At 45.5% G+C, this 24,519-nt stretch overlaps 1 protein-coding gene across 1 annotated transcript in view; it reads right to left on the bottom strand.

Moving 5' to 3' along the window:
* LOC144115707 (methionine aminopeptidase 1) overlaps positions 1–22,639 on the bottom strand; it is a 48,622-nt gene extending 25,983 nt beyond the window's left edge. Inside the window, exons 1-10 of the mRNA XM_077650178.1 lie at positions 22,481–22,639; positions 21,974–22,025; positions 21,791–21,873; positions 21,186–21,246; positions 20,199–20,290; positions 18,488–18,571; positions 15,653–15,720; positions 15,463–15,533; positions 2,891–3,022; positions 2,010–2,115 (exon numbers count right to left, since the gene is read on the bottom strand). Coding sequence (XP_077506304.1) covers positions 2,010–2,115; positions 2,891–3,022; positions 15,463–15,533; positions 15,653–15,720; positions 18,488–18,571; positions 20,199–20,290; positions 21,186–21,246; positions 21,791–21,873; positions 21,974–22,025; positions 22,481–22,621 — 890 coding nt within the window. The 5' untranslated portion in view covers positions 22,622–22,639. The remainder of the gene's footprint in view (positions 1–2,009; positions 2,116–2,890; positions 3,023–15,462; positions 15,534–15,652; positions 15,721–18,487; positions 18,572–20,198; positions 20,291–21,185; positions 21,247–21,790; positions 21,874–21,973; positions 22,026–22,480) is intronic.
* Between the last annotated feature and the right edge of the window lie 1,880 nt (positions 22,640–24,519).

Here is a 24,519-nt window from a genome sequence, read left to right as displayed (position 1 = left end):
GTAATCCATTTCAGGTGCATGCGAGAAGGCACTCTTCCTGCTTTCCTTGGTACAGGACGCACTTTTTAGTGGCTACACGCTCATTTAAAAGCCGCCGAGAACAGTATCCAACATTCAGGAGATCAGACTTGGCACACTGTTGAGCGACAGTCTTAATTTCGTTTTTATGACATAGTGCGCAGTTGACGCGGTGACAGTGCAGTGGCACTTCGTGCTAACTATCAGTTTTATGTGAGAACATTTTGCACCTTTCTTTCACACTGAGGACAAATTGAAGTTGGCCTGCATTGATAGATTATTATAGTTCAATAATAAAAAACGATAATCTAAAAGAAAACCGAGCTTTTACAGGATAAAAAAGACCCAAAAAAGAAATACAAGGGTCGCCGCCACTGACCAATTTCACAAGTAAACTGCGATATGTCGACAGTTTGGTGGTGGATCCCACTGCTATTCACTTCAATACGGCGATTATGGAGCCCTTTTCAGTGCAGACGTTATGACCTTGAATCGAGTGAGAGGAAGGTTCCTAAGTGCAATTTTCTTAGCAATAAACGAGTTTTTCACTGCCAGACATCAACATGCTTGGACAAACCCATAAAATCATTTCTACTCAATCACTCAAGACAAAAGTTGAATGGAACTGCCTTTAGTGTCCTTTCTTTTCACAGAACTTGAAGTCATACATGCGGAGAAACGTTACTGCTGGTGCTCACACAATGCTGCTATGAGTGGGGTGGGGAGGGTGGGGGAGGCGGGAGGACCACGGCCGAGCTAGAGGAGAGTGCGTGTGGTTGCGCTGCTGCTGGTAAACTGGCCACGAAGGCACCTACTTCTTTCCATATGTTCCCTCTCTAGGTCTGCCTGCCGCTGTTGCCCCAGGACTCTTCACCCTGCGTCGTCGGCGCTCTCCGCCGTCCCCACTCCCGACGTGCAAGAGCTATCGGCGCCCAAACCACGCGAGCAACCGTGCGGCAGCGATGGGTGTGCACTGCTCGAGTAGTTTCTGTTTTGCTATGCCCTATTATATTTTGCTGATTTTGAGCATGAACTGTTGTAATGCCACGTGGTATGAAGTTCTAAAAGAAAGCGCCGAAGGTGCGCTAACAGCGCTGGAACACAGTGCGTTGTGTCAACTGCAGTCGTTCATTGCAATAGGCGTTCCTCTCATGTCAGTCTGTGCTTTATCGTCATGAAACTTTCACATGGTTCCCCAAATTTCGAGTAACTCAGCACTAGCTAACAGGTGGTTGGTGAAGCCAGTTTGTTATATTAAGATCAATCGCCGCAACACCTTCGTCACAAGGAGGTCTGAAATATATGCGCTTCAATGGAGGCACGTTGGGGAATTCAGAAACTTTGTAATATCAAGGAATTTGCTATATTGAGGTTCATTACATCCAGGTTTAACTGTATATTGAATGATCCCTGAACACTAGATCAATAAATGTGAAGAGTAGCACTATACTTTTGCATGGGATTTTCAAGGGGATGTTCTGACTTCAATATAAACAATTCGATGCATCCGGGATCGACTGTACCTACATGACGGGGGTTCACCTGAGCTCCACTAATTCGTCGTAAAATATAGGTCGGCGTATGAATGGGCAGCCTCTCCTTCATAAAAAGATGAGGCAAGGGAAGCCATTTTCTGAGGTACCTTTGTTCATAAACTTGTACTGAACTTTCTGTGTACTGCGGCCTCCTTTCTCGCGCTACATTTGGGTACTTTTTTTCTTTTTCGTGCTCATAAAAGCGACCTCCGCATTACAACCCTGTGCTTCCTTTTTTCCATGTTTTGCATCCACAAAGTCGGCCCTTGCGTTACATATGGGTAAATACGGCATTTTCCGGTGCAACCTTAGAATACGCAAACTTGAGATTCATGAAAAAAAAAAACATTAAATTTTGCAAACCATTAAACAGTGTTGAAGGATGCCTCTGCCAGTTTCAAAAACTGGTCAGGAAGGCTTCCCGATAGAACTGCTCTTCTTCTTCTGCAATTTTACCTGTGGATTCCATGGCCGCAGTAACTGCGCACAACTGAAAAGCCGTGGGACTGGGCATGCTTCTGAATGATGTTGCCTATCTCCCGGTACCGCATGCCAGGAGTAACTGCAGCCCAAAAGCATGGCTCAAGTCAGCAGAGCAAGGTTGAGGTAAAATAACTAAACACCAGTGGGAAAGAGAACTTCCACCAACAAACACAAGACATCTTAGATGTGAACGTGATTTTCTACCCGTCAAAGATAGAAATATCAACAATCAGTTTTGTTTCTTTAAGCAAGAGAGCGTATACATGGTTGTGAAATGAAACAGCTTGTGACACGAACCATGCAGCTCTTTGTGCAGGATTAACTACCGAAGGAAATCATGTTAGAGCTCATTTTACATTCTATCACTGCTGGCCTTTCAAATCCGTCTATTATGCAGGTTTCACCCAAATTGAGCTCTGCTAAAAAACAAATTAATGCACTTTCTGCTAAAAATGGCAACACTCCAAATGTGATTAAAATCATTATATAAAAAAACACCATTGCAGCTAGGAGCAGTCTTTTTGTTATATGAATGAAAGACTGCAAAACACGAGAAACTTGAAGGAAATAAAAAAGACACGCAACGGCATGTAGTAAAATATGGCTAGCCAATCAAGGCCAGGGTGGAAAAATTTAGTTAACTGAATTAAGAGCTCTTTGGCTAAAAAAATAACACTATCTGCACATTACAAAGGGAAAAAAATAACTGCAAGGTGTTGAACTATTAATATGTCAGGCACTTTAACCCAAGATTAAATGACTTATTCTGGCTAAAATGTTGTGTTCCATGCAGGCTTCACGATTACTAACCCTATGCACGTCCCAAAATGCTCACGTTGACTTTGCAAAATTACCTGCTTCAATGGCCTTGCTGAGACACTCGTGGGTGACTTGAACAAGCTTGCGGCCGCTCTCATTCACGTTGCCGATAAACACAGTCTCATTAAGATCTCCATGGAAGCCCCGGTGGTACACCGTTATGTCCACTGCATACACACAAGGCAAAGTGAGCAAAGGTGGCAAGAGTTACCAAAGGCAGTATAATTTTCCTCCCAACAAGCCGGTGTCAATGAAAACTATGACAGGCATTATTCTCCCCAAATAAGATAGGCAAAATGACAGAACTGTGTGACTAAGAACCGAGCAAGCAATGGCCCCGTTTCATAATTCGTTAATATGGCTGCCCCATGATGCACATTGTCCTGATCGTGGTGTTAATGTCCACCAATAAAATGTGGATTAAGTGCTGACCAAGTGTGTCACTGCTTCACAGGTGCATGCAGTGTTGTCATGGAACAGCGTAAACATAGTCAACTACACAAAACGCATTAAATATTGCTATAATATTCTGCTTTGAAAATTTGCTCTTCCGCCACTAGTAGAATATAGAGCATTGAGGTGAAGTCCACCTAATACAGTAAAACCTCGTTGACACGCTTTTTTTTTTCACTGCAGGAAAAAACGTATTATCCAGGAAAGCTTACGATCAAAACCGCCCGATTTTGAGAAATGTAACTGTTGAATGAGGTAAAGAGGCATTTATTGACTATTTCACTTTATAAAAATGTCGATTGGCATTTCTTGGTACAAGAGCTGAACAGATCCTATTCCAGTGCTCGCTGAATTAAGTCCGCATTCGCGCTGTCTTTAGTGCAGAAGGAAATTCGTAACGCATCCGATCCGTCAACGGATGAAAGTAACCAAAATCTCTTCCTTGTAATTTTCGGATTCTTTGCCCCTTTGGTCTTAAGGGCACAGGGTAAGCCCTATACTTCCCATGCATTTTAGGCCATGTTGAGGTACATGTTTCTCACTAACTAATAACAGTAGCCTAATAATACATATATGATTGTTTGCCAAATTTTGTGCTCTTTTTACTGAACTAGAATATTTGAAATGTGTTGAAAATTCGATTTTTAATAAAATTTTTTCCGGTAGTACACAAATCTGGCCTTTCTTTGCGCATTTCAAAATTCATAACAGAATAACTGCTCAGTGAAATTGCTTAATTCTAGTTCAGTAGTTGGCAACACTTATGTAGATGATTGCAAAAAAAAATCAGCTGTCTGTCTTGAAAGGCATTGGAAATAATGGTACCTTTGTAAGAAAAAACACTGTTTTGAGATAATAGAGCGTAAAGAGAAAAAAGATGTGAAAAACCATTTTTTATTCGCAGAAACGCCTCCATAGTAATTGGTTTAATAGCCCCCTGTTTCGTAGTCACTGTCGCCGTCATTTTTTCGCTTTTCGGCTTATCGTTTTGACTGTCGGGCCTCTTTTGTAAGCTGTCGTGTTGCTCGGTCCGCAAAGTACATGTGCTTATGGTCAGCTTCCCTCAGCCACTTGATGGTGTTGCTCCCTGGGTTCAATCCACACGCCTTCAAAACGTTGGCCCGTGCGATGCTACCATCATTAAATGAAAGAACAGCATCCAGTGTTGCCATCCGTAGGGTCCGAAGCCTAACAAACACATTCTTTGGCGCGCGTTCCCAAACAACATGGTTGAACGACTCATTTGCATTTTGAGTTCGCCCATGCAGGCACTTCTCTAGGAGCTCAGCCTTCGATAGCTCCCTATAAATGGGTTTGATAGCCTCCAAGACAGATGCAGGCAAACTCTCCTTGTGGAAAAATGGCTTGCCCTCTGACTGACTTCTGTTGAAGGCACACCACGTATCAGGTCCCTTTGGGCAAAGTCCATGGCATGGGTCATCGTCTGTGGCCGATAAGTGGAAGAAGGTTGCTCAAACGGCCTTTCGCATTTCATCCAGGTTTCCTACATTTCTTCTGATGGCCAAACCATAGTACGTCTGGAGCTTGTCTATTACTGCATCAGTCAGTCGGCCTCGGCCCGAGAGGCTCTTTCCATCAGAGAGTTTTCCTGCTTTGTTTCCTTTTTTTAGCCTTCGTAACCTTGTGCCCATCCTTTTTTGCACGTGCCCTATGCACTCAACCTTGGATATTTCAACGGAATCACCATATGGCATTTGTGCCTTCACAGCCATAAAAGCCTTGCTGTCACCATCCCCAAGGTATTTGACGTATCGAACGCCGTGAAGCTCCTCACTCCTGCCGAAAATTTTCAGTGCTCCTGCGACTTCCATTCCACCGCTGGTGCCTTGGTAGTTGCTTTGGCACACCTCTCTATGAAGGGGGTCACTGTTTGTACCCTTGATGCTGCACTTTGGACAACGTTTAGACAAAACCTCCACATCCAGCACTTTCCCAGAGTCTACACTGGTCGCAGAGACTATGCCGTTATTGGAAGTATGGCCTCGCTTCTGCCAGCTTCCATCAAGAGCAACTGCGATGTCTTTATCCCCCTCATTCAGCTGCACAGCTTCGTCAGCTGCCCTTTTCATCGACTCCTGAGCAGCAGCTTCGATGTGACCTAAAAGCTCTTGATTGTATTTCGCAAACTTTGTCGGCGGCTTAGGAAGGTTTAGCATAGCACAGAGTATATTTCCTGCAGCCATTCCCTTACCAATGGACCTCAAGGCATACACTAACCTGAGGTTGGCTTCATAGAGGCCAGAAGTAGTTTTCTTCGACGTCTCAAATCGTTGTGCGGCACTACACACTTCACAGTTCAAACTGTAAACGCTTGCAACACCTACCCGTTTTGTCACAATTTCGATGAGCTCAACACTTCCACCGCACTCTCTGCACACACAAATCTGTGTAATTGCGGCACAAATGCCGTCCATGTCCACTAAGGCATATTGGCTGCTGCTCTGTAGCACATCCTCTTCCTGGAAGCACAGAGAAAATCTTGAAAGCTTCGATGTCGAGGAGCTGGCGCGTTCGGCGTTCGGGATCTCATTCGGTCGTGGACATCCTTTTGCTTTTTCACGATGAGCGTAGCGGTTGCCGTGAAATTCACGCCTGACGAAGGCCTTCTTTGCCCTGGGCATCTCAACTTATCAGCAGCAACCAACACCGGCACAATTTACAATACTGATCGAAAGGGATAGCACTCGGACGCAGCTGCATGAAGGTTGCAGAAACGTGAAAAAAACGTGCAAAGCGTCTCAGGATTGTCTTGGCTAAAAAAGAGGAGCTGTACAATAGTTGCCAGACAATTTTTTATATGTAGCTGATTTTAGACAAGTTTTGAAATCAGGTGGTGGACTTTTTGGTTGAAAAAATTGACGTTAATCCTGAAAGGGGGCGTGGCCACTCACTACTTGGTTTCGGAAAAAGCGTTTTTCAGCCGTAAATATGGCTTTCTGAGGAAAGTGCGATCATGGAACATGTGTAGAAAGAATTGAACTTCTAAAATTCCGAAAGAAAAAAAAAACGATTTTTTTCTAATTTTACCTTACCCTGTGCCCTTAAGTACTGTGGGAAAGCCACCACGGCAGCTGATTGTCGCAGTGTTTCTGCTTTTTAAGCTCAGTTTCCCAGACCTGGCCCGTTCGTATACAGTCAACGACCGATTTTTTGGACCCTCTAGAGGATGTAAAAACGTCCGAAAATTCTGGCAGTCCGTAAAAGTTAATGCATGCAAAGAAGGCACCATTTTACTGATATTTCTCGGATCTAAAGGGTCAAGGGCAAAGTACCAGGCTTCCGAAACCCTGCCAAAGCATCAGTGAGGTAGCTTTGAAAAGAGGCGTTCAAAAACTCTGTATGAAACCAACAGCCGGTTTATTATGTATGTGTCATCAGGGCAGCCGGTGTTATTGCTGCAGTGGCTTGAAGAACTTGTTGATTGTTGTTTGGATGGTGTACCGCTTGCATGCGATCATATTCGCCTCGATCTGAGCAAGGGTCATGTCAGCACTGTACACCGATGAAAGCGTCAACAATGCTCGCGTCAACTCGGCGCTCGTAGGCGGCGCAGGCGTTGGCTCCTCATTTTCAACATTGGAGTCTTCCGAATTTCCCCACAACCTGACGGACTATTCGCTCGTCGGTTAGTTCTGCGCAGAAGTCGAGCTCGTTGTCAGCGTTGATGAACTGCTCAGAAGTTATTTCCGCGGGTATGGAAACCCCAGCAGAGCGGAGGTCGTTGATCACGTCGTCTATGGACGGGCACATGTCAATCATGTTGTCGCTTTCAGGCAAGTCTGCTCTCTCTGTGGCGAGTATGAAACCCGCGTGGTGAAAACAGTTGCGAATCATGCCTTGCCTCACTGCATTCCATGCGTCCGCAACCATTCCAACAGCAGACCGAAGGTGAACGTTGTAGCCTTTGTCGTTTTCCGCACACAGCACCATGCGGTTTAGTATCCGTGAACGGTACAAAAGTTTTAGATTGTGGACGACACCTTGGTCCATCAGTTGGAGGATTGCAGTTGTGTTGGGCGGCATGAATTCCAGCTGGACAGCCTTCAAGTTCTTCATGTGACCATGACCGGCGCAGTTGTGAATGAAGAGCACGACACGTCTGTTCTTAAGTTCAAACTTCCTGTCCAATCTATGGACGTAACTTTCAAACAACTGCTCAGTCACCCATGCCTTTCTGTTGGCTTTGTACAACACTGGCAGCGTTGCCCCTTTAAAGTGCCTCAGGTTTTCTGACTTCCCGACTACTAACAATGGAAGCTTCTCACTGCCAGCTTCTCGCTGCCGACGAGAACGGTCAGCCGTTCTTTACTATGCTTGCCACCATAACTTGGGTTACCAGCAAAAGGGAGTGCTCTTTCCGGCAACATCTTATAAAACAAACCAGTTTCATTGCAGCTGAAAACGTTGTCAGCAAAGAACTGCTCCAACAAAGACTGAAGTTTTCCGCTGCGGTACTGCTCCATAACTGCACTGTCGACGGCGCCGCTCTCACCGCACATCTTCTTGAACTTGAGGTCATTCCGATGATTAAAGTTCCTCAACCATCCATCACTAAACTTAAAATCCTCAGTGTCCATTTGAACCGCGAGAGTTTCCGCTTTTTCTTTCAAGATGCAGCCCGAGACCGGCAACCGCTTTGCAATCATAGAATTAAGCAACATAACGAGAGCTTCTTCAAGCTTTGGATGAACACCTTGGCTTGCATTCTTTTTTTTGGGCACCAGATGGTTTTTCGCCCGCTTCCAAGATATTGCACTTGTTCTTGTGAAAATCCGAAACTATTTGCTTAGAAATGCCGAACTCTTTGCCCGCATCAGCCTGCAATCAGCCGCCCACGACTTGCTTAATAATGGCGGCTTTCTTCTCCATCGTTAACCGACGGTACTGTTTTCTGTGCATCGATGCCATCGGCGAGGACGACGAAGACGGAGTAGGGGCCGTCGCAGGCAAGCAAAATCCTCACATTGCGAACAGTGGAGTTTTCTGATGAGCATCGAAGCACCTAGGCCTAGCGTCGCAGAGCACACTTGACATTATAGTGTACTAGATTAGGGGTAGTGGGCCGAGGAAAGGCTGCGCGCTGAAGCCGTTTGCGCCGATGCCGGTAGATGGCGCTGCCGCTCCCTTCACCTGGCATGCCCGCGCGCGCTGGCAACAGCACAGTGAGTAGTTTGCTTGCCCAGATGGTTATTCGGATTCTCTGAGGTATTATCTTGTTTCATATAATTGTGGACGAAAGTCAAACAGATACAATTTATTCTTTTTTATATAGACATAACAAGATCTCGACTGATGTGGTAAGCGTGCGAGCATGTTTGCTAGTTTTCAGCATATGACATAGGCATGCAAGACGAGAGCATATAGAAAAGCTGATTGCGTTGGAAAGAAAACACAGATTATGTTGACATGCATGCAGGTAGAATGGGTGAAGCTAATCAACGCGCACTCTACAGTGCTCACGATCGTAAGCCATGCTGTCTCCCGTGTTGCACTTATCCTGCGCTATTCCTCCTTTTGAGGATCAAATAGTGCAGGCGTGCGAGCACACTGAAGAAGACCAGACCAGTACAGTTAATATAATATAATATATATATATATATATTCGGTTCGGATCCCACCGGCGGCATGGTTGTTTTTTCTGCTGCTTTATAAGTAATTTTCTTTAAGCAACAGAATAATTGAAGTAATATTCTCCCACTGATCACCACTACAAATTAAAAAAAATAAAACAAACATTCCCCTGTGCGCCCAGGTTTCGGTGACTGTTGGCTTCCTTCATGTGCTTGTCCAACAAGCCCTTCAGTTCCTTTACCTTATATACCGTATTTACTCGCATAATGCTCGCACTCACGTAATGCCCTCACCCCCCACATTGGCTATCAAAAATTGGAAAATTTTTTTTCCCCCCGCATAATCATCGCACCCCCAAAATTACTGCCGCGAGCCGTCTGCTTGTCGTAGCGATCGCCATCTATTGACTGCGGCCACAACTAACTGCCATGGTTGGGCGCGCGTGCTAATGGCGGCGGCACTGTGCTATCATCCGCCGCTACCGCTCACCACCGCTACGCCATTTTGCGAAGGTGTCTCCAGCTCTCCGGTGTCTCGCAGGCCTCGTTTGCCTTGTTTGCGTGTTGCACCGTGCTCTTTGTGCTGCTTCGCCATGGGACGCTACGCAAGCTACACAGCTGCTTTTAAGCTAAAAGCTATTGAGTATGCGTTGGAACATGGCAACCGCGCCGCCAGCAGACACTTCAGCGTCAACGAGTTTTGCGTCCGGTATTGTAGATGGCAGCACGACGAACTCAAGACAGCTGGTAAGACGCGCTGGGCCTTCCGTGGACCGAAGACTGGGAAATTTCCTGCCGTCGAATCCTCTTTACTGGAATATATCAAGGCTCGACGAGCAGATGGGTGTGCTGATTCGATTGATTTGATACGGAACCAGGCGCTTGTAATCGCAAGAAAGGAGGGCATCACGGTGCAAGACTTCCGCGCTAGTAACGGGTGGGCCACACGAGTTATGCGGCGCAATGGACTCTCGCTCAGGAGGCGAACGACGCTTTGCCAGCGCCTGCCCGCAGCCTATGAAGAGAAAATAGTGGACTTCCATCGATTTGTTATCAGGATCCGGCAGGAGAAAAACTTCTTGCTCTCCCAGATAGGGAACGCGGACCAAACTCCGCTGACTTTCGATATGCCCAGCAGCAGGACAGTCAAACAGACAGGCGCTCGGACTGTGCACGTCAGGACTACAGGTGCCGAAAAACAGAGGTGCACGGTCATGCTAGGCGTGACAGCGGACGGGCGGAAGCTCCCACCGTACGTCATTTTCAAGCGGAAGACCCTCCCGAAAGGAAAGCTCCCCCATGGTATACACGTGCACGTCCAAGAAAAGGGGTGGATGACCGCGGACCTTATGGTGGACTGGGTGAAGACTGTGTGGGGGCGGCGACCGGGAGCACTTCTTTTTCCGTCGCTCCTCGTGCTTGATAGCTTTTGGGGCCATCTTCAAGAGTCGGTTTGGGCGAAGTTCAAGGAACTGCGCACGGACCTGGCTGTTACACCCGGCGGCCTCACATCAATGCTACAGCCTCTTGACCTATCTTTGAACAAGCCATTTAAAGATAACGTCCGGAGGCTGTACGCAGAATGGATGGCCGAAGGTGAACATGCTCTGACGCCGGGCGGCAAGATCAAAAGACCGTCCGTGGAGCTGCTGTGCAGCTGGGTATCAGAGGCATGGGGGATGATTGATGTAAACATGGTGGCCAGAAGCTTCAAGAAAACAGGAATTTCGAACGCCCTGGATGCGACCGAAGACCACCTTGTGTGGGACGACGAAGAAGCATCGGAAGATGAAGAAACCATCGATTCCAGTGTCGACACGGACTCTGATGAAGAGTAGAATTGCCTGCAGGACGTATGCAACGCGAGTAGTGATGGGGAGGTTGCGCGCGGCAAATAAAGTGCTTTAGCAGCTTGAGCTTACGTTCACCCTGCACTTTCATAACGAAGGTAAGTTACGCTTGAAAGTAATGTTTTCGTTATATTTACAATTGCGGACCTGACAATCCTGATCTTGCACCCATTCATCTTTGCATTTAACACTCCGAAACATTTTCTTGAAAATTTTCCCTGCATAATTATCGCACCCCCAAACTTCGCGTTGATTTTCGGGGGAAAAAAGTGCGAGGATTACGCGAGTAAATACGGTATATTATGAGGGATAGAGACATAAGACGCAGATGCAAAGTGTGATATGCGCTACATGCAGCATTTGGCGGCTGCCATTCTTCTACACGTAATTTTTCATAGTGGTAATTTTTTTTGTGATAATTGCCATAGGTCAGGATAATTGTGACGTGGTAAATGGAAGCTGTCAGCACTAAAACAGAAGTAGGAGAAGGCGCTAAGCGCTTTGCGAATTCGTCAGAAACGCTGTATCATAGCTGAGTAAAAAAATGCAGGTATGGTTCGAAATACGTGCACCGCTAGTATGCGCGACCATCTCCTAAATTATGTGCTGCTGCTACTGCAATCGAAATGACGTACTTCGTCCTTTTATTGTATCGAGTTTACGCAAATCTGGAGACGTAAAGCATGCGATATCGACAATTAAAAGCCTTAATTTCTTGCGGCCTTGGAAGGAAAATGCTTTATTCAAGCACTAAATAATAAAGCCAAGCTGACTAATTCTGTATTGCTCGAAAGGTATATTGAGCACCATATTTTTTGCGTAAAATTTGTGACACTGAGGTATGAAAATTTTAAAATCATGCACGGTATATATCACTGCGTGATGCCGACACGAAAACTCCCTGAAAACTTAGCAAGGGAGTAATTTTTGCTGAAGTTTTTCATGTGCTAATTCTACGATCCTGACATATCGGTATTCTTTACCTGTTAGCAGTGAATTAACCATATTATACCAGTAGAAAATGCCAACAAAATGCTCATCTTATAGTTTCAATACAATTATGATATTTCTATAGCAATCAGTTGCATCTGTGATGTGCATGCAGCGAGAGCAACGGCTCCTGCTTGTTTTATTATGATTCTTCTATCAAAGTGGGAATGAACCTAGAAATTCACTCGATGGTCGCTCTTCTGGAATGTTTACAAACGCGTTTTGATTCCAGGAGGCTTGGGACCAATCCTCTGGCAGCAAAGTTGTTCTCGCTAGGAAGGCGCACAAGATATAGCTGCTTCTGACTGAAGGAAAATGTGTCTGCTACACTGCTTCTTGTCTACGGTAGAATACAGGTTCCCTGATAACATCGTCACGGCCGTAGGCTTGCGTGTGGCTGACAAGGAGGACGAAGTGTATTTGTGCGCTGGCCCTTACTGTATGGTTTCACTGAAGAACGTTCCCTAAGATAAGCATTTTCTCTTCTCTGCCAAGTCTTACATCAGCGGGTGACATAATTCTTCTTGCGACGAAGTTCGCTTACTCGACACACTGAAAATGCACTTGAAAGTACAGCCAGGTACAGCGCACTCTCCATGCAAATAAGCTGGCGACCATCGCGGCGCACTCAGGAGGTGGAGAGGGCCGCCAAGTGAAAGGCGCAGCGGCCCGAGATTTCGGTGCTTTCTGCCTCACGCACTCTGCTGGTGCGGGCCTTCCCTCGACCCACCAGGCTAGCCAAATATACCATGTGGTCTGCGCAAACGCAACGGTGCCTCCGGAAACTCCATGGCTGCAAGTTGATTTCCTCCGCAAGAACGCTGCGCGAGGAGCCAAAGGACCTTCCGTCGCATCAAAAAGTCTGGAAAATTACACGGCGGGGGGGTTCAAGCGTCTGAAATTTCAGATATCCTTATACATTGACTCTATGGGGCTCGTGGCGGTGCCGCAAAGACATCCGAAAATTCGGTCGTTGACTGTATAAGTGCATCGCTGCAGTTCGTACCGCATACTGTTATGCACCGCGAAGAAACCTCAGCGTTTCTCCTCTTCATATCGTGGCCCCGCAGAAACGGCTGCCACGAATGCTAGCGCGCAGTCTGTATTTTTATGTTCTTGGTGGCGGTGATCCTTCGCCTCGTTGCATCGTAGCACTGCAGAAGCCACCACGGCGGGTGACTTCCGCAAAAAACATGTCGCATGCCCTCTCGTTCGGCTTACCTGTATGTTTGCACATGTGCGGTTGGTCAATAAATGTATTATACGACCAAATTTGTCGAAATTTTAAATGTAGTAGCCGGGAAATCGTGTTTTCCGGGAACATATTAACCGGGAAAAATACAGTGTAGCTCTATGGGGCATTTTTAATGTCCGTGATTTTGAGCGTACGAACCAGGAAATCTTATGAACTGGGAACATATCAACAAGGTTTTACTGTACTGTATTTATGAAAGGGGTCCATAGTGCACAACAGGCATGATCAGCTCTCACTGATTACTCTTGGGGCCTAAAGGGCACAACAGACAGGAGTGGGTGTGTGACTGGCCAATAATTAACATTGTTTTACGATGTTTTAAATAATAACACTATTGAACAGCTGTCAGGCACAGTTTCTAATGTGGTACCTGACAGATACACTGACCAAATACATAAAGACTGCGAGTTCAAATTTACAAGCCTCTGGCCTTGCGTGTAGCAGCAGCACCATGGGTACAATTTGCAGTGTACGGTTGGCCCAATCATGCATTGATATTTGCCCAACTGAGTCGTGCTGGTTTTGGTCGGCTGTAGCTGAATACATTAATGACACTGCAAACTTCAAGCCTGAATGAGGGCTTCTACAAAGAGCTAAGACAAGAGACAGGAATAAGCACTGCTGTCTGTTGTCTCAGTTATCGGCTATACAATTCAACCAACTGGTCCACATCACAGTCTTCGTCAAACAAAGACAGCCTGACCACCTGAATAAGAGTAGTGTCAACTGAGCTATGACAGGTCCCCAAACAAGTTAACTCCAAATTCAAGGACTACATCCATCATTGTGTTGTTTGGCTAGTGCAGTGAATATTTCAAGTTTTAGTATGTAATGTTTCTTTTTAAAAATAATAGCTATTAAAGTAGATTTTGCAGCACACTAAGCTAGCAGAAATAGTTGCATCCACTAAAAGCAGATACTCAGGGGCTCCATTGGCTAGGAAGCACTGCACACATGCCAAGATGCACAGCCCGCAGCCGGAGTTTGCTACTGTCTCAGGTGCACTTATGTCACCTTGATGCTCTTTAATCTCTTAATGAATGGTGCCAACTTCAAATGCAAAATGTTCATAGCTATAAGCAAGTTAGCTGTACAAAAATTCCATTTTAAAGCATCACAGGTTGCATCCTAGAGGTGTCAACCGCCACACTCTAGTAACAAAGTAATCATCCCCCTTTTACCAAATAATAGTAATGAAAGTTATGAACAAAACTTTCACCACTCTAGCTTGGTAAGGTGTGACTTCAGCCCTGCATGAGGATTTAAAAGCCATAGGCCAAGCCAAAACTTATAAAGATGCACTAAAGAGCATTCTGGAAAACATTTCGCTTTTGTTTTTTTTTGGGTTTCCATAAATAGTTTCAGTCACAGACAACGTAGCCGCAAATAAAGGCCACGGAAATAAAAATAGACGAGGACTCCTTGCTTTCCAGAAACTGTTGCCGCAGGTTGATGCGCCCCACCGCCTGCTCTGGCAGAAGCGCACGCTTTGCTTCTTTTTTTAAGATGCATTGGTGACCATGGTTCCCGTTTTTCGAAGGTCCCCTGTTCGACCCCCTCCCGAGTTTGTCAATCATGTGACATCCATGGATCTACACTTTTTCGTGTAATTTGTGGGACGCCATCGCGTTTTGTTGCGTTGCAAGTGTTGTTTGGTTTGCGAGCAAACAACACATTTTCGAAGATCATGCCGTGTATTACTACGTATTACTTCACTGATGGCAGAGCAGCAAGCCGCCACGCGACTACCTGAAAGGCATTCCTTGCACCAGTTGACTTCTCCTACTCTCTGAGCTCAGATCAAAAACAACCAACGAGAGGAGTGCCTATTAGCCAGTCGCGTGGCAGCTTGCTGCTTTGCCATCAGCGGAGTAATACGTAGTAATACACGGAGCAATCTTCGAAAATGTGCACTTTGCTCGATAACCGAGCAACACTTGCAACGAAATGCGATGGAGTCCCGCAGACCACACGAAAAAGTGTAGATCCATGGATGTCGCGGGACTGCAAAACTGGGGAATGGGGCGGACATGGGAACTTCGACAAGGGGGACCAATGCACCACAAGGAAAGAAGCGAAGTGTGTGCTTCCGCCGGAGCAGGCAGTGGGACGCATCACCCTGAAGCAGCAGTCTCACGAAAGCAAAGTCTTTGGGTATTTTTATTTCTGTGGGCTTTGTTTGCGGCTATGTTGTCAGCGACTGAAGCTATTTATTCATGAAAACCCAAAAAACAAAATAGAAGTGAAAACGAAGTTTTCCAGAACACTCTTAAGTGCACCTCTAAGGCAAGTTTACTGTAGTCAGCGTATTCCTCAAAGGAAAATAGAGGCCGCACTGAATTTATAACATGAACTCTTTAGCACGCATTGTACATCCTACCCTTAAAACAATAAAACTTAATTACTGGAAACCCAAGCTCGTGTTTTTTTCCAGAAAGCAAATGATGGGGAAATCAGCTTGCCCTCACCGTTCAACAGGTCACCATCCTGTAGAGGACGCATATCAGGGATCCCATGACAGATGACCTCATTCACAGACCTGAATGCAGAGCAAGGATGCCTTAGTGTGCTCTCCCCCACCACCACCCAAAGAAAGTGAAATATAATCATCTCAAATAAACAGGAAAAAGATCCTGCCACTGCACAGGAAAGCCTTACGTGCAACATGACTTGGGAAACTTGTAGTAGTTGAGCGGAGATGGGTAACAGTCACGCTCAATGCTTGCCTGGAACCAAGTGGAATGATGCTAAGTAAAGCACAGCTATTCAAGCAATCTGCAGAACACACAGTCCAATGCTATGCATCAAAGCAAATGGACAGTAACCTACAAACTCCTACCAATCGACCACTTAGAAAATATGCTGCAAAAAACAGCTGCTACACTACACTTGCAGCCACTGCGTATCAGACAGGGCCAAGAAACGGTTGCAGCAACAAGTGCTGCATGCTGTTCCAGTTCTTCATTTGTGAACTGTGCTGCCTTTTATTGGTTTTTAGTGCCATATGGCATTCTTTAAAATAAGACAAAGTGGAATAACAGTCACAAGACACCTGCGGTGCAATTTTTCACCACAGGTCCTCTTGCCTGCCCAAGATAAGGTAAAAAACAAGCGAGGAATCAAGTAGCTGCAGAGCTTTGGCAGAACATGAAGTAGCACTGCTTTATAATACTTGGCTGTAAAAAATTGGGAACTACCCATGAGGAGTTTTCAGCTCCAAACCACATTTCTAACAGCTGCCCCTGCTAAAATACAGCAGCTACTTGGTACTTCAAATGCTCAAAATTGATAAATAACAATTGTGCTAATTACAATTTTTAATAACTAGGCTCAAAACTTATAAGCGAATTTGATCTCAAGCCCAACTGTTTTGTCTTTCCCCTCAACATTTTGCTTTTTTATTTATTTGTACAATACTGCAAGCCGTAAGGCCCAACGAGGAGTGGGATATCACACAATGGACAATCATTACACAGTGAGTGCACATGCACAGGCTGTCGCAGTGTATTTCACTGAATGCCTTGTTTAAGCTCTAATCGGGGAGCTGATGAACCAAAGCAACCACTTTTGGCTCATCACTTCCCTAATTACCATGCAAAGTATGAATGCTTACAGGACAATATGAACTGCCTGAGGCATGCCTTCCCATCTCTTGCACGTTTAATACTACTCTCGAACCTTGATATATCAAACACGAAATATTATGAATTACTGGCTAATCGAAATCTTCCAAAATTTTTTTAACAGACATATGCAATTTTTACTTTATATACCGAAGCTATAAAACGAGTGTACTGAACTCCCCAACGCCCACTCAGAGAGCAGGCTGCAGGATTTGCCGCACTTCACAAGTGACTAGTGGTTGTGCAGCAAGCATTCCATGCCACGGTTTGGCCTTCATCTCGCACTGCTAGTAGCGCCACGGAAGATATATTGGTGTGAGGGTTGGCAGCCAGGCAGTCTGCACGTCTTCAAACCCCTTGCACCAGTTAACAGTGCCCGAGAAGCAGCAGCGCGGATGGCTGTAGCCTTACAGCAACCAACACGAAGTACTGCTGTTTGCACCACTGTCCACGCGACACTGCTGTAATGTGGGGAAGCTAACTCTGTGAGCATTTGGCCCGCAGCTGCCGGTGCTTGCTTGGGATGCTGTATGGGGAAGCCAACCTAACTGGCATTTAGTGCTGCTTTTTGCAGCCTCTGGAATCGGCGCTAAAGCTTCGGAAAAGGTCTCGCTCTACCCTATAGTAACAGTTGCCTGAGTTGCCGCTTTTTCACTGACTAAATTGTGCTATTGTTGTGTGCGTTTTTGATGAAATTTTATACTACAAATCTCGGCTTTACTTAACTAATTTATGATAATTTTTGCCTCCTTCCTATAATGAACTTCCACAGCACTGCCATAATGTTGAACTGAGCTCACAGAATGGCTCCTCAAGCCCCACATTTACACCTAGATCGGCTTATACTTCTAAGGCAGTTAAACAAATAACGAGCAACCGTTCCTAACATCACCATGTATGCACAAAGCTATTTCTGCCTATAATTCAAGCTCAGATCAACCAGTGAAACCCACTGCCTATGGGTAAAGCTTGCAAGCACTTTACCTATGGTAGCCTTTATTTTGAAGTTTTCACAAGAGAAAACATAGTCCACTGAAGCAAGCCAGGCTATAAATTCTTGCCAGAAATTGCTACACCTCAGCTGCTGCAATGGATTTCAAACTGAATAAGCTGAAAAAAAGCAAAGGCACTGTTATTTCATGCATGATGTGTTCAATCAGTAACTTCTGTGTGTGACGCAAAATTTACATTTCTTGCAATCACTAACACTGAGGAAAGACAACTGATATTACATTTGGAAACAATCTGCTAGTCACAGCATTTTGCAGGCAACACTTCTCCACAATATGGTGGTAATAGTAGAGGTTGGGGTTTAGTATTCCGGATTAAAATGCACTATCCAGCCCTTCTCTTCTTAGGTGCCCCAAAATTCTGCTTGGTGCCTTATTCCATGAACTTCAGCAAATACTTTGTTGGCTTGTACATGGCTGTGCTGACTGCAGTTGTGTGCTTAGTTGACACTGGTTCACTGCCAGCGCTGCAAGCACTACTGAAGTACTAAACAGCACAAGGCCAAGGCCTCTGAGCAGACATATGATACTTTCCTATGTGCAAAAAATAACTGCTGCTTGTCAGCACAAGCACAAGAAAAAACAGCTTCTAAAACAAACTCTGCACAGTTTATTTACCAACTAGCCTCAACTTTAAATGTTTTCAACCACGAACAACTATACGTTAGCACGTAGAACAGTTTCCACGGTTCACCCCACTGTGAAGGGCCTGTGTCAAACATTGTCAAAGTCATTGGTCAGATGACTTTCACATAATTTGACAGGTTTGCACAAGTATGACTAAACAAAAGTTAAAAAAGAAAAGAATGAAAAGCAAAAAAGACAAATTACTGTAGCTGCAGTCATTAGCAGTCACCCACCTCGTGCACAAGCCTGTCAAGTTCATCTGTGGTAACTCCAATTTCTGCTGCCCCAAGAGCAACATCCAAAACTTCCCTGGCAAGCTGAAAAAAAAAAAAAAGCACACAATATGCAGGCTGCCACTGTCACGAATCTAAACTACACATGGCATTCACCATTTAAAGGTGGAAAAAAAATAAACACAAAAATCTAATCAATATCTCCAAACTGCCCATGTCGCCTACATTTTTGATTAGTTGATGCCCGCTACAGCCTTGGTGGGAGCCACTGAAGTGGAACAGAAAAAAAATTTGCACATATCTAAAAAGATTTTATTTCCTTCCGGATAAATATCTACAGCAATCTTTTGAGCAATTGGCTTTTGATGACTGCATCAAGCACATACTGCCCCTCCCAACAAAAGTTATTTGCATTCAGAGCGAGAAGGCTTGCTTCAAAACTGTGAAGGTGGGGACTACTAGTCCACAACCTTAAACCTGGACTTGAAGGGCTGTTACTCACACAACGAATGAACATTTTTTTAACTTTTTCACTCATAACTTGCCCGAGCTCTCTGTGTGGTGGTGGCATCCAAAAAGCACATAGCTGACAGCCATCGCAAGCAACATCTCTGTTTAGCCGACCATTAGCAAGACACAACAATGGCATGACTGGTAGTGGTCACTTCCTTGCTTCCAATAATGGCAGCCCATTCAAGATTTCAGTTTGATTACAGTCAAGGGCCTGAGCTAAACCAGGAGCTTTGATGTTCGTATATTTGTGTGTTTAAATCTCTGATTACTGCAGCTTTTCACTAAAACACCATTGCAGTGCACAATGGCTTCCTTGGCTAAGCACAAATGGTGCAGCACTCCTGTCATCGAGTTGAAATGAGAAACAGGCTCCAGTAACGGACCTCAATTCCAGGTACACCACAGAAAACATTTTGAGCATCAACCTGTCCACATGTTTTCAGTCACGTGACAGTACTCAGCTGCTGTAACACGCTTCAGATGTCTAACCTCAAACCCACAGGTTATAGGGGTTCACAGGAAGGAAACTGGTTTGATCCAACTTTTATAACACACATTTGCGTGTGCAAAAGTATCTTTTATCCAAAAGCGGGGGCCAATCTGTATGCCCTCCTGTGTGAGCTGCTACTCACTCTACAGATGATTTTGGGTGCAAATTCTGCTGTTGGCACAATCTCACGATTTATGCTACAATGAAAAACTGCCAAAGGAGAAATTTAAAAGCAAGAAATAGAAACACAAAGCCATGATACGACATGCATCGAAGCACAAAAAGAATTACAAGGTTGAAGAAACAACACAAACAATTCATGAAACATGCACACACAGTCCGTGTGCCGTTGTTCTATGCCCTTTCTTCAGAACATAACTCACACAGTAGCCTGTAGTTGGATGCCACAGGTGCCCCTCCTTCGGAGGGGCCCTGTGGCAAGACATATTAGGCACCATACAGGTGGTGCCATGCAGAAATCCTTTCAGATGCCTTAAGAGAAAGTAAGTATTCTGCATCAGTGGAGTGCAGGCTCCTCAGCTCAAGAGAAACAAGCTCTCAAATTTAGTGGTAAAAAACAAAACAAAAGCAGATTGCGCTCTACATCAGACAGTGTAAAAGCAATGCTCACCACTGTTTCCACTGCACAACATGGCTTCATGAACAAGGCCACTTCGTACTACACAATGTGAAACGTGTGACACTTGCCTTAGAAGCCAGACGAACACCTTCAATCTCCTCATCATCCAAGACTTTGATGACTGAGGAGTGCTTAGCAGCCTGCTCACTTAGAGGGATGCCTAAAAGGAATAAGCAAAATCCTGCATTTCTCCGATACATGCATTTTTCTCAGCTTTTCAACCCTACATACGTACAGTAAGGCCAGAATGAAATGCGAACATGCACATGCCTACTTTTCAGAGAAATATTCCTTTACAACTGCTTTATGAATGAGTACTTCAATACACCCTTTACCCAGAAACATGAATCAGGCTAGTTGTATACTGCAGCTGATGATGCACAGGTAAAATAATTTTTATTTACGGTTCATGTTTCAAACCCGTGAGTCTCCCACCGCCTGTGGGTCGCTAGAGCAGGATCTTCCCGTTTTATTTCTCCATCTCCGGGTGTGGAAAACCCCAACTGCCCGCTCTCGGGCCACACCTGTTAAATAACTGGCACTAAACCAGCACTACAGCAGTGATGCTGTTCAGTTTATTAATTTATTATGCCTCCAATTAAAATCTGTTCATACATAGTAGGTAATAAACCTTAACTTTGTTTAAGTTACGGCTAAATACTGTAGAAAACTAGAAGCGGCACTGAAATGAAGAAAACCATGCTGCAATGGGTCTTCCAATGTACAGCTTTTGGTAGTGCTGAAAAGCTGTGCACAGTACTGTACTTGTCAGTGCTATGCAAAAATCTCATTTGAAATTGACAAATACAGATCCAATAAGACGTGTTTCATTCCATGGCTGGCAAATGTCGCAACCAACTTCTGATCTTCGCTTGTTACTGTGCTCTATTTGAATTATCACAGCAAACATGACCTTTGGAACTTTAAGACCATAGGTTTCTCAAAGATTCTGCACAAGGCGAGTTATTCCAGCTCTAGGAGCCTGCCATGGTTCTGTGTTACCCAGCAGGTACTAGGAAAACTTTTATTTTCAAACCACAGGCAGCATGACTGACCTTCAGGATGCTCTGCGTAGTCCGGGCGCATGATGTGCTCAGGAACCTCCCGCTTTGGAGACTGCACAGCAAACAATTTCTTAAGTGGGCACTGTGTACTTTGCAGTGCAGGCATGTGGCAGCAGCACGGATGTTGCGTGCAGTTCTTGAACATTCAATGCAAAAATGTACCTGAACATTGCCAACCTTGCAACACCCTCAGGGCGAAACTAACAGCGTATTCAAATCTGCATGAAATCCAGCTCGGCAATTAAGAACTCAGGATATGAATTCGAATTGCCAACTGAAGCACACTCTTCAGTTCACGAAGCATGAAGACGAGCTCCAGATCGCTGATTGAAATGCACCTATAAGTTTTCTGTTGCCACTGGCTATTTTAGCATTACTGGCAAGTTGCTAGGTGCACGCTCACACCGTCACAGACTTGCTATCCCCGAGGAAGCAGTTTGAAATACGGGCAGCGCCAAACCGCAATTGCTACCACTTAATTGCGTTGAATATAATCTTTTAAATAACCCCACGCGACATCGCACAATAACACATGCCTTCGCCATGAAACAGGAGAGATGCCTTCGCCATGAAACAGGAGAGAAGCAGGTTCTTACAAGGGGGTAGGGCCTCAACTTCCCACTGAACATGAAGGATGGCCATGGATTGTATACGGCATTGGCAGCAGCCTTAGCATTTTCTGAAATGCGCGGGGACAAAGGCGAGATCAGTGCGTGAGCGTGTTAAGTACAAATTAACACCAATACAACGCTGGATGTTCTCTACAAAACTTTACTCACTGACGACCCGATGCACCTGCTTATGGGAATCCCAGTTTCCTTTGAAGCAGTCCTGCGAAAAGAATCAAATAACGCGCGATTTCATTAGCCTCCGAGCTCGACCACAGCAATTCTCTCATCTGCAAACTAACGACGGCGAAAACTACGTTCAGCGAAACCACGAAGGTCTCCAACCAGAATAACAAACCGCCTCACCAAGTATCAAGTTATTGGACGTCTCTTTTCTGAGGGGCTCAAGGATGTTTTCCTCACCGAGATAGCCGGAAAACGATTACGCATTTATGCGCTGGAATCGCATGGCTGAGAGAGCTGGTCATACACGAGAGAACACCACTGAGACGAATATTATCTCGGGCATGACAAACTCCGCAAGCGCCAACACATTACAGGCAGTCTAAAAACGGTACGAGACACAGCAATCTCCATGAATGGGCAGACGGAACCTCGCGCGAACAACACGTGCCCGAGAACGTTCTTTGCAGCAACACGCCGCGATCAAGACATTACCTGTGAGCAAAAATACGAGCCCTTGATTCCAAGTTTTATACATGTTGGACATTGGAGTTTGGCAAAGCTCTTGCATCCTGCCGTACCACAAATATTCTGTAACATCTCGCCCTGCGCACCCTCCATGTCAACGGCCGCCATGTTGAGAGCAGTTGGAGGAATGGTACATGGACGCAGCAGATGGTGGAGTGGTAGGTGGCGCCCTCTGCTGACGAAAACTAGAGAGCCTACATGTTTTGCGCCTCCGCCTGAGGCGCACAACATGTAGGCTCTCTAACGAAAACAAACGGAATGGTCCATAAAGTTTCTTGAGGTGCAGTAACTAGAGGGAAAGCTGGCGCCCCGCCTATGGGAGTTTGCATGGAGTTTCGTCGAGACCACCTGTACCACCATGGGCGAAAGCATCATGGGGCGGAGAGCTACCGACTGCAGGACCACAACTTTTGGCCGAAAAATAATGAAAAAAAAACAATCATAGTCGATAATCAAGAATGTCATATCATTCAATATAGTGTCTATAAATCGTAACAAACGAGCAGAAAAGCATGCAAGTGCAGAGTTTCCTCAAAATGAGCGATGGCTTGCTATCCCATAGGCCCCGTATTGCAGATCACAAAAGTCAATATTTCGTGCTTAACAGGCCCTCCTTCTTCATTTCTTCTTTCACTCCCTCCTTTATCCCTTCCCTTACGGCGCGGGTCAGGTGTCCAACGATATATGAGACAGATACTGCGCCATTTCCTTTCCCCCAAAACCAATTATTATTATTGTTAACAGGCGCACTTTTAAAAAAAAAGTTTAAAAAAATGTTGTCGCATGAACACTTTAAGAGGTTTTTTGCAGCATTTCAAAAAACAAATGCCTTTTAATGACGTCGTGTGCTGTTGCGCTTTCGCTACTCTGGCTTTTGCACACTACTGTTACGACGAAGTCGTCTGCGCGCGGGGCGCGCTGTGGACACGGAATAGTAGATCTTATGGTGTCTTCGGCTGACGGCACTCGTGGAGTTTTCCACGCACTCGTGCGGTGCTCCACGTTCGGCTGGATTCCACTCGTGCTGTGCCTTACGTTCGGCTGGGACGAGCACAACACGAGTGCACGTTACCGCGCCACCGTGGAGACCGACGGTGGAGCGCGGTGCAATCCCGTCGTGCAGCTCGCGCTAGCAGACGTCGCGAGCGGACGATGCTGTTGGCGCAGACAATATCACTACACAGTGGCCGATAGGAAGCATCGACGAAGAGGAAAAAACGCGAAGCATCACAAGTGGGCATATTTTAAAGAAATGTTGAATATTGTAGCGGCTGCAATGTATTTATTCGCGCTGCAATCATGCAGCCACCGGCCGGCGAGCTCTGTGCCTTGACCGTTTGAAAAAATTAAAGGTTCGTCAATATTTTTAGTGCGGCGAACGGCAAATGCGGTTCATCTGGCACGCCTGCACTTTATGACATCATACTTATTGTCAACGTGAGCATAGGTTAAAAGATATATCAATACAGTGACAATGTGGGGAGCTGAGATTGGATTGAGATTCGTCGGCAGATATTTTCGGAAGTCACTCTAGCTGCTCTAAAGCGTATGCATCAAAACCAGCGAGCATAACGCCGTGGTGTGTCTGACAAACCTGCACAAGCACAGTCGCAGTATTTCATGAGCATGGTCGTGGTTCCCGCATTGCCCACCGTCGCTATGAACGCCGGTCCTGCGCGCTGTTACTGAATAGGTTGTTGCTAACTGTACAAATTGCTGACTGCAGTCGTTGGCGTCGGCCGCTCGTAAAAATGGCCTCTGAGATCTGTGAGCGTCTCAGAGGCCAAGGTGAACAGAGGGCAGAAAGAGCAACGGCACTCTGAGAATGTTTTGCACGTTCGGCTGAGGTGCAAGTGGACGTGCCACTCGTGTAGTATTTGACGTCACTTCCTAACCACCGGCACGGAGGCAGTGCGGCTCAGCCGAAGACACCATTAGTAACGCCATTCTGTGTTAAAAAAATCTGACTGTCTCGCACCAAGTAGCTCATCGCCCCATCATGTTTT

Source organism: Amblyomma americanum, chromosome 1 (assembly GCF_052857255.1).
Source record: "Amblyomma americanum isolate KBUSLIRL-KWMA chromosome 1, ASM5285725v1, whole genome shotgun sequence".
Taxonomy (NCBI): domain Eukaryota; kingdom Metazoa; phylum Arthropoda; class Arachnida; order Ixodida; family Ixodidae; genus Amblyomma; species Amblyomma americanum.
Note: the sequence above shows the minus strand (reverse complement) of the source record. Positions and strands in the feature narration are given on the sequence as shown.